The 10,468-nt window shown below is 37.0% G+C and overlaps 1 protein-coding gene across 1 annotated transcript in view; it reads right to left on the bottom strand.

Moving 5' to 3' along the window:
• XPR1 (xenotropic and polytropic retrovirus receptor 1) overlaps window positions 1–10,468 on the bottom strand; it is a gene marked incomplete in the record, with an annotated part of 233,170 nt that overhangs the window by 32,285 nt on the left and 190,417 nt on the right. Inside the window, 1 exon segment of the mRNA XM_014583954.2 lies at window positions 10,334–10,468. Within this exon segment, the coding sequence (XP_014439440.1) occupies window positions 10,334–10,468 (135 nt within the window).

The following is a 10,468-nucleotide window of genomic DNA, read 5'->3' as shown; positions in this document are numbered from 1 at the left end:
TAGCGCCTGAGGCAGTGCTGTTCAGCTGAGTCTAGCCTAGTTCAGTCATTTCCTAGCTGACCTGTAGATATATAAGAATACATTTTAGTTGTTTTAAGCTACTGAGTTTTGGGTTGGTTTACTATGTAGCAACAGCTGATAAGTACACTTACTGTATTTATTACACTATAAAACTCTAAAGGAAAGAGACTCAGATATAATCTTTAATCATGTTCCCTAGAGTACCATACATTTAATAGGAATGCAAGGCCTTACAGTAAATTTGTCTAATTGTTTTTTCCTTTTAAACATGGGCCAGCAGGTGGCGTAGTGAAGACAGCTAGATTCCATAGGACCTACCTCATGGTTTAAGCTTGAAGAAATGCTGCCAGGTCATGTGTGTGCATGTGCCTGAAATCCTAAGACAAGAATGGAGGAGAAGGGATTGTAGTGTGGCCAACCCCCCAGGGTTATTTCTAATGTCTAATTGTCTCTCTCTCTGGCAAGCGCAAGCACCTATAACAACGACAAAAAACAGCAAAGACCCATACATAGTAACATTCTTTGTTGTTTATATTTTTCGCCAATACCATTCTCATATAATACTATATTATATAAACTAATAAGTAAAATTAAAATTTGATATTCAAGCAATTGTCTTTAAACAAAGCAAAACAAAATAAAACAAAACCTTATTTAGCTCTTGAGAGAGGACAGAGAAAGAAAGAAGACAGGCACCTCAAACAGGGTCTTCGTGCCATGGACCACCCCGTCTCTTCCAGCTTGGGTTAGGTCACACATGCCCTATAAATATAAGGAAGTTGGGCCTGGGCCACTAACCCAGAGCCTTCCCCATGTGAGTACCACATGCATTAGCACTATGCCACTACCTTGCTGCATACCAAGCTATTGTCTACATTTCTTTCCAATTAGACAAACAGTTCTATAAATTATCTTCATAAGTAATTTTTAACGTTGCTTCTTGAACATCACAGCTCTTTTCCCAATGTCTAAGCAATAAAATAGTACAGACAACTTTTTAAGTTTTGTACATGAGGGTTTCAAAAGCAATATAATGTATATAGAAATGCTAACTACGGGCCAGCCCATGGTGTGGTGCTTAAGGAAGCTGGATCCCACAAGGTTGACTGTGCGGTTGAGTTCCAGACCCAGCAGCTTGGAAAACATGTCAGGCACGTGTGCATGCATGGCCAAAGTCTTGAAAGGAGAGAGAGACAGAGGAGATGGGATTATAGTGTGATCATTTACCGTGTGTAGGAGGGGCGGGGGAGTATTTCCTCAATTTCCCTCATTCTGTTTCTGGGAGTACATGTGTTCTCTGGCAAACTGGAAAGAAGGAAGGAACGAAAGAAAGAAAGGAAAGGAAGGAAGAAAAACGAGCTAACTACATTTATCCGTTATAAGAACAATTAAGAAAACAAAAGTGACTAGAGAAAATCCAATCAACCAACATGGAATCTGGATGTGATCACATGTGTTTTCTTTTGTCTTAATTTTTTAAAGACAAAAATAAATAAAAGAATAAGAGTCTCACCATGCTGCATTCCCCCTTGCTCAGTCCCTGAAAAGTTGGGACTACAGGTGTGCACCAGGATGCCAGGCTTTTAGGATGAGCTGGGAATACAACCTGGGCCTCCCATGGGGGCCTCAACCTGCCAAACAGCAGTGTCTACCAGCATATGCTACCACAGCTGGGCCCTGTGTGTGTGTGTCTGTGTGTGAGTGCATGTGTTTTAAAGCCTTTTCTCAAAGTGACAAAGAAGATATAAAAGAAATGTAATTTATTTAAAGCTATAATTAGTATTTCTAAAGCAATTTAAGGTAAGACATAATTATAGAACTGTTTAGAGTGCAAGCCCAAGCAGACAAATGCTATTCAAGAAATATTTGTTGAATTTATCAACCTAAGTATCTCAAATTTGGTTTTATGGCAGCAGCAAGTCCCAGCCAATATGGTCTACATGAATTCTAAAATAACTGATTTCTTTTCTGCATTATTAGGCTAAGGAAATTCTAGCAGAATCCATCACATTCAAAAGGGTTACAATTTTGAGGTACTTTCAATAGTAAGGTAAGAATGAGAGCATTTATCCAAATGAGTTTTTTAAATTGTATGCCTTTTTTTTGAAGTTAATGGAACAAAATTTTCCCTAAAGAATTTTTAAAAACAATTACTGTTTCTATTATAGTATAACAAGCCTAAAATTTGGAGATTCTGGCATAGCAGCCTATTATTCGGGTTAGAAAGAGGGTAACAACTGGCCATTCCCCAGAGAGGAAGCACTTAAGCACCATCTGTGTTCCTTCAAAACAATGGAATGGCTACTGCACTGAAGGCACCGAGCTACTGCCGGAGAATTCTTAGTAAGGCATACAACACTCCTTAGAGAATCTTAAACAAGAGAGATCTAGATGGGATCTGGGAAGTGGAAAACAATGAACCCCAGAGACATAAATGAACTCAACTTTTAAGTATGTAGAGAATCTCTCTTTTATCTCCAAGTATTTTAAAGTCTAACAGCAAATGCTAATGGAAAGAAGTCTAAAGTAAAATAGGAAGTATTTTTAAAAGTTCTTTTCCCTCCATATAGTATAGAACAGCAAAGAACTAAGAACTTACAATGCTTTAGACAGTTTGAAACTGTAAATGGAGAATAGAAAATTGAATGAAATGCTCTCCCTTAACAGCCAGTTAGAAATAACAACATAATGGCCATTTTTATTATTGAACTTCCCACAGGCTTTTTTCTGGCCAAAGCCAAGATGCCTCAAGGACACACAAAAGTCATTTAAAACACTTTCATGTCTGTTTCAGTTCCAATTCCAACAAACAATTGTAGTGGTTGGCTTCCAATTTTGCCATGTAGTGAAATGTGAATTCTTAAAATATGGAGATAGGCTGCTAGCTTAATTCTTTTGTCTCTAAAAAAAAAAAATCAAGTGAAGGAAAAAGATACTTCAAATGTATTCTCTTTTTAATACAACCAATGAGAGTTGGCTACAATATTATCAGACTGATAGAGCAGGTTGCCAAAACTTCTTCCCCAACATTCTAAAAAATAACTCTAGGTGCAGAGTTAACTCTGATGTATCCATTTTTACAAATCATGCAGGATTACAAAAGACAATCTGAAACAATCTTGAAAATGTCCCTAACATAATACTGTTACTATGGTAACTCTTATAGGCTAGTTCTTTAAAAAGACTCAGTTCTCTAAGTGGGAACCAAGTTACCTCAATATCTTTTACTATTTCCCTCAATAAAACTTACCCTTTTGCAACAGCACACACATATTTAATAGAAAATGATATATTCAACCATACTGAATCTTTTCTATAGCCGCAACAATTATTTCTGAAGTCTAAGTTTTCTGATGCCTTTTCTGTTAGGACATTGTCTAAGAAAAGAACAGAAATCAAATTCTACTTCTGACCATTACTCAATGTAAAATGTTCTGTCAGAGAGCCCTCTATATTATCCTTTCGATTTTTTCCCACTGCCTTAGGCTTTCCGGTAAAGAAAAAAAAAATTAGTGACAAGAATATTTAATGCATACCAACTATAAAAATGTATTTTAAAAAATTCAAGGATATGTCAAAAATATATAACTGATGGTTCCTCTAAAAAATGCTTTAAAAAATATTTGACTGTGAGCATATAAATTTCTTCAGTGAGTGAATAGCTACGTTACTTGGGCAAAAAGCCAAATGCTTTACTAACTGATATTTGCACTGTGCAACCCCTCAAGGCCAATTCAATCATCAGTTTTCTCTTAAGACTCTCTACATAAAGAAAGAACACGCATATATATGTCAGCTCTAGTCAGAAAAGGAAACCATACTTCATTTCATTATAAATTCCACTTATGTAGCATGCTAAGAATCTATAAGGTGATTTCTTATGTACTCCCTTATTTAGTCTTTACAATAAATCTGTGAAGTAAACAGAATAGGTACTATTATCTCCACTTTAAAGATAGGACTCTCTGGAAAAAAAAAAAAAAAGAGCCCTATTAAAGAACAGAACCTGGGGAACAGTACCATTTCCAACACTCACAAATTACACAGCCGTGGGCAAGACACATAATCAGATAACTAGTGTCCTCTTTAGTTTAACATAAACAGTAGGAGGTACCTTAGATGTTACCTCACAAAAGTCTTTTCTAAACCTATCCTGAGGCCTAGGAAACTAGGTTAGATACTTGGTACCAGGCTTATCTTTCTATTTTTTATTTTTATTTTTATTATTTTATTTTTTTGAGAGGTTTTTTGCTATAGGGCGCGTGCGCTCGCCAGACAGAGAGAGACAGAGAGACAGAAAGCGAGAAATCACCTCCGAGGGGGGATGGTCACGCCGCAATCCCTTCTCCTCCATTCTCCTCTCGGGATCTTGGGCACGCACGCACACGCGCCCAGCGTGAGTTTTAAGCCACCGGGTCCGGGACGCAAACCGCAGTCGACTACGTGGGAATCCAGCGACATAGCCATTACGCTAACTGCTGGTTCCCTATTTTTTTTTTTATTTTTAAGAGAGATTTTTGCTATAGGATGTTTGTGCTTGTAGGAGAGACAGAAAGAGACAGAGAGTGAGAAATCACCCCCCTGAGGGGATGGCCACATCGCAATTCTTTCTCCATTCTCCTCTCAGACCTTGGACATGCAGGAACACATGCCTGACATGAGTTTGACTCAAACCACAGTAGACTATGTGGGAGTCCTGCCACCATCTGCTGGTCCCTTTTCTATTCTTAATGCCTTTTTAAAAATTATGGTACAAATGGGACCAGCAGATGGCGTAATGGTTACGTTGCTGGACTCCCATGTAGTCAACTGTGTTTCAAGTCCCAGGCCCAGTGGCTTCAAACTCACACTGGGCATGTGTGTACGCATGCCTAAAATCCCGAGAGGAAAGTAGAGGAGATGGGATTGCAGCAAGGCCATCCCCTCTGGGAGGTGATATCTTGCTTTCTATCTGTCTCTGTCTCTCCAGCGAGCACACACTCCCTACAGCACAAATCTCTCTTTAAAAATAATAAATTATGGTACAAAGCAAATACAAATTACCATTTTAATCACTTCTAAGTGTATACTTCGGTAGTGTGAAATGTATTCACATTGTCATGCAACCAACTATTTCTTCTTTACTTACCTATTTCCCCTACTACTAATAGATTATACATTTTTAGGGACAAAAAATATGTTTTGTGGAACCAGCAGATGGTTTGGAGGATGAGGAGGCTAGATCACCCAAGGCCAACAGCATGGTTTAAGTCCTAAGCCAGGAAGCTTGAAAAACTGTTTCGGGTACGTGTGCGTGCGTACATGTCTAAAATTCCAAGAGGGACATGGAGCAAAGGGTTAAGGCATGGCCATTGCTTTCTCACTCCTGCCCCCTCGTTCTCTGTCTCTGCCTCCAGCAGGTATACACGCCTTATAGCAAATTAAAAAAAAAATTTATGTGTTTGTTTGTTGCTATCTTTTTGGTGCATGACAGAGCCTGCTATATAGAATATATTTGCTGAATGCGTGACTACTCTGCTTGTCTATCGACCTACCTGCTCACCCACCAACCTCAGAATTAGAATTAAGAAGTGAAGCTTTTATACAAGGATGTAAATAGAGGTGTGAATGTGAAGTAAAAACGTATCCTGTTTGGCTATCAGGATTCCCAATTACGGTGTAATGATCAGAATATGTCACCTCAAAAGATGCCACTTTGGTAAAAGGATTACTTTGAACTGAAGGCAACTGAGAAAACAATTGATGCAGGAAAATTTCTCTGTCCCCTCCCTTTCTAAGAGCAGGGCACAAATTCCCTTTGTAAAGAAAAAAATTAATTTCCATTCGCAAAGATGTCACTCTTTCTCATACCAGGGAGAAATACTAGGGATGATTCTAATCAATGTAGAAGGCATACACTTGAGTCTGCTTTACTCACTAATCTTTTCCTTTCATTAGTTTTCCTATATACAGATGCTTCTGAACTTATGATGGGATTACATCATTATGAATTCATTTGGGGAGTCCAGTAGGTGCCATAATGGTTAAGGCACTAGACTCCAACATGGCCGATTGTAATTTGAGTCCTGGGCCCAGCAGCTGGAAACTCACACTGGGCACACGTGAGTGTATGCGCCCAAAATCCCAGGAAGAGAATGGAGGAGAAAAGATTGCGAATGACCGTCCCCCTGGGAGGTGATTTCTCACTTCCCCTCTCACTGTCTATTTCTCTCCCCCTTTCTCTCTCTCTCTGTGAGTATACAGGCCCTATGGCAAAAACCTTTAAAAAAAAAAAATCATTTGTGGGGCCAGCAGGTAGCATGGTGGTTAAAAGTACTGAACTCTCATATGGCCAACCGCAGTTCGAGTCCTGGACCTGGTGACTTGCTCTCTCTCTCTCTCTTTGCTCTCTCTCTCTCTCTGTTTCTTTCTGGTCAAAATTGAAAAATAATGATAATAAATAAATAATTTAAAAAATTCATTTGTAATGTGAAAATATCATATGTTGAAAAATTGTTATTTTTTCTTACTTTTCCAGTTTATTGTTTTTTGTAAAAATGGTATATAAGCCCTCAGATCTAAGCTCTTCTTTGTATGTTTTCATTTCTTTTCTATGAAGACTTCTATACAGTAAACCTTTCCTCTTGTTAATCAATCTTTTGTTAATTTAATTTGCAGAGTCTCAGTCACTTAACATAAGAGGGTAGATGAAAAGGCTTTTCCTCTCCAACATGTATATTGTAGATAAATTAGAAGACCATAATCTCTAATTCCAAGATTTTTCTCAAAAGGAGATTTAAAGAATGTGAAGAGAGCCAGCTGGTATGTTATGGTTAAAGCAGCTTGATCCCACATGGCCAACTATGGTTCAAGTCCTGAACCTGGTGACCTGGAATACACACTGGGCACATGTACATGCGTGTCCAAAATCCCAGGGGGAGAATGGTGGAAAAGGGACTGTGGTGTGGTCATCCTCCTGGGGAGTACTTTCTCACTTGACCTCTGGTGAGCATGCGTACCCTATAGCAAGTTAAAAAAAAACAATGGGACTAGCAGATGGCATAATGGTTACCTCACTGGACTCCCATATAGTTGACTGTGGTTTGAGTCCTGGACCCGGCTTAAAATTCACACCAGGCACATGTGCACGTGTGCCCCAAATCCAGAGAAGAGAATGGTGGAGAAGGGATTGTGGCATGGCCATCTCCCGTGGGGTGTGATTTTTCACTTTGAATCTCTCCACCTCTCTCTGTCTCTCGAGCGAGTACATGTGCCCTATAGCAAAAAAATCTCTCTTAAAAAAAAGAGAGAAAGAGAGAGACTTTGATAAGATAAAGGCATTTCATCAAAAAGCATTGCATTGGTAAATATTTATTAAAATTAACAATATTTTTAAAAAATTAACAATATTTTAATTTTCCTTACCATTATTTATGTTGAACCACACAAAGAGCATCTAAAATTAATAATCCTAGGTTACTGTTCAGAAACTGAGACAGTTAACATGTTAACAAATCCTTTTTTCTTTTCTTTCCTTTTTTTTTTGGAGAGATTTTCACTGTAGGGCACGTGCGCTCGCCAGACAGACAGAGAGAGACATAGAGACAGAAAGCGAGAAATCACCCCCCAAGGGGGATGGCCACGCTGCAATCCCTTCTCTTCCATTCTCCTCTCGGGATCTTGGGCATGCACGCACACGTGCCCGTCGTGAGTTTTAAGCCACCGGGTCCGGGACGCGAACCACGGTCGTCTACATGGGAGTCCAGCGACATAGCCATTATGCCAACTGCTGGTCGCAACAAATCCTTTTTCATTTACTTTATGTTCAACTATTTGTTTTATTCAGTTTATTTTCAATTATCTTCTTTCAAGCATGAAAAACAGATTTTAAAAAATATCGTATGTTGAAAAATCCACTGCAGACCACTGCAATTTGGGGAGTGGGGCATATCATTTGTCTAAGAATTTGTGTGACACTATAACATTCTCACCTACATAGCTATATTACAAAGTTTCTCCAAGTTTACTTATATAAAAACTGGAAAAGAGAAGCTGGCTCCATGGCCTGGTAGTTAAGGTAGCTGGATACCACAGAGCTGACTGTAAAGCCTGAGTCCTGGACCCCACAGCTTGAAAAGCACACTAGGTATGTGTGCATATGTGCCCAAAATCTGAAAGGAAGGGAAAGATGGAGGAGAAGAGATGGCAGCATGACCATTTGCACAAGAGGTGCTTTCTCCTCTCCTTCTCTATAAGTGCATGCATTCTCTAGCACAAAAAAAAGAAAAAAATGGAAAAAGAGAAAGAGAACAATAATATAAAATATATTTCATTAAGATATGTTTACATACAGTAATAACATTCTAAAATCTGAAATACCCATAAAGATGTGGAACAATTAAATGTAAATTAGAAGCTATAAAATTTAAAATTGTAATATATTTGTAATACTGCTTTGATCAATTATAATCAAGGGAGTGATATTTACAACCAAGAAGGGAAAAAAAATTAATCTCCTAGACTCTTACAGTAAAAAGAAATAATTTCATTTCAATTCACAAATGTATGTAGCAGACAAAAGTCATTAAAATATAAAAATATATTCCATTAAAATAAAGACACATTACACATTATAGTTCAATTGAAATATATGTAAATTTTCTGATCACTATAGAACTGTTTTGTTAAAAATAAAACTGTAAGTATGTCAAACTGCTTTTTATTTAGATTACCTGAATACATTTAGTACAAACATTTCAGTTTTGTTTTAAAATTCAACTATTTTCAAAAATAAATAAATAAAATAAAATTCAAATATTTAAAATGTACTGGAAACTGTATCTTTTATACTTATTTAAACTTAAGATAAAAAATTAAGCTGTAACCTGAAAAATGTCTAGAGGTTTGTAGCTATATGTATATAAGCAAAAAATGTCTAATGACCTCAATACCATCCAAACCACAGCTTTTCTAGTTTTGGCTTTTTAAATTTATAGTGTTTATGGATTTGAGGAACTAAGATTTTTAACTTCTTTTGGAATGGTGTCAGTACAGTTAGAAATACATTATAGTCTTAAATATTCAAAAAAGCAGCATTCATTTTATACTTGGGATTGGAGAAAGGTAAAGGGTTCTTGAAAATTTACTAAAAGGAGTTTTAAATTACTATATATATAAAATTGGTTTTCTGATTCATAAATTCTCTAGTAACTACCTTTTGAATCATGATACTCAATGACAATATTCCTCATTATAGTTAAAATTATGGGAGCTTTAAGGATGTATTTCCTTCCCTGAGGTACTTAAGTTACATCACACCATTTAACAAGAGTGCCTGCCTACATGATGGTAAAATTACTGGCTACATTTATCAATACTACTCTAACCACAGAATCTACTGCATAAAGTAGGGGTTATGTTTATAACAGGTTCTGCTGCCCCAAATCTTAAGGTTATTATTAAAACAATGTTCTAATATTTTATGACCATTAGATACACTTTAGATAAACAGCAATTTTGTAAGGCTCTGAAAATACGGCATCTCAATTCTTTTTTATAAAGCAAAAACAAAAACATACTGAAAAAAATTTACCAATGCATTTAGATGTAACTGTAATACTGTCTATTAGTAATACTTCTTTACCAGCTATAGAAGAGAATGCACGCATGTAAGGTGTGGGCTGATATTGATTTAAATAGACAAAGAAGGAATGCATTTCAGTAAAAAGAAGTGAGATGGCTGATTGACAGTTCTTAGAAAAAGGTTAAAAATTCAAAAGGAGTGACTGCATGTAGCTTAGAACTTAAAAGCTTTTTTCTCTTCCCAACAGAAGAGCAGTCATAAGTAATAACAGGTTACCATGGAGATGAGAAACCAGAGGCATCAGAGAGCTCAATTTGCAGTTAAATGGGCTGGAAACAATCCTTACTACTAGGTGAAGGGAAGAGATTAAAAATATACTTGATTGCCAGAGGGATTCTTTTTCACCTAGCTATTTCCCAACCTCATTAATGGAGAAGGAAATTAAAAAAAAAAAAAAAAAGAAAACCCAAGGTAGATATAACCCATTAAACATAAAACATAATTTAGGATTTCAAACATTATCACAAATCCTTCCTATTCTGAGTAATTGTGCTTCTTTTCAATGGTACTTAGAGTAAATACTGGAATGAGACTAAAATGGGGTTCATAAACAGGTATAACTGAGGTGACTGGAACTTCAGGGGGGAAAAAAAGCACAATTGAAGAGTAACCATAGTAACCACAATCTGTTTTGAAACATTCAAAAATCCTGGTTTTTGAAAAATCTCTTCACAGTCAATCATAGAATACCTTTGTGAGTGCTGTACAGGGCTGCAAACGTCACCATGAAGAAAGTTGTAGAGTATTTGCCAGCATTAACTAAATGAGGAAAGGCCCTTTTTGTGTCTCGGTATCGACGCAGGCACTGGATGAAGCGAAGCCAAG

The sequence above is a fragment of the Tupaia chinensis genome, unplaced genomic scaffold, assembly GCF_000334495.1.
Source record: "Tupaia chinensis unplaced genomic scaffold, TupChi_1.0 Scaffold000074_1, whole genome shotgun sequence".
In the NCBI taxonomy this organism is placed as follows: Eukaryota; Metazoa; Chordata; class Mammalia; order Scandentia; family Tupaiidae; genus Tupaia; species Tupaia belangeri.
Note: the sequence above shows the minus strand (reverse complement) of the source record. Positions and strands in the feature narration are given on the sequence as shown.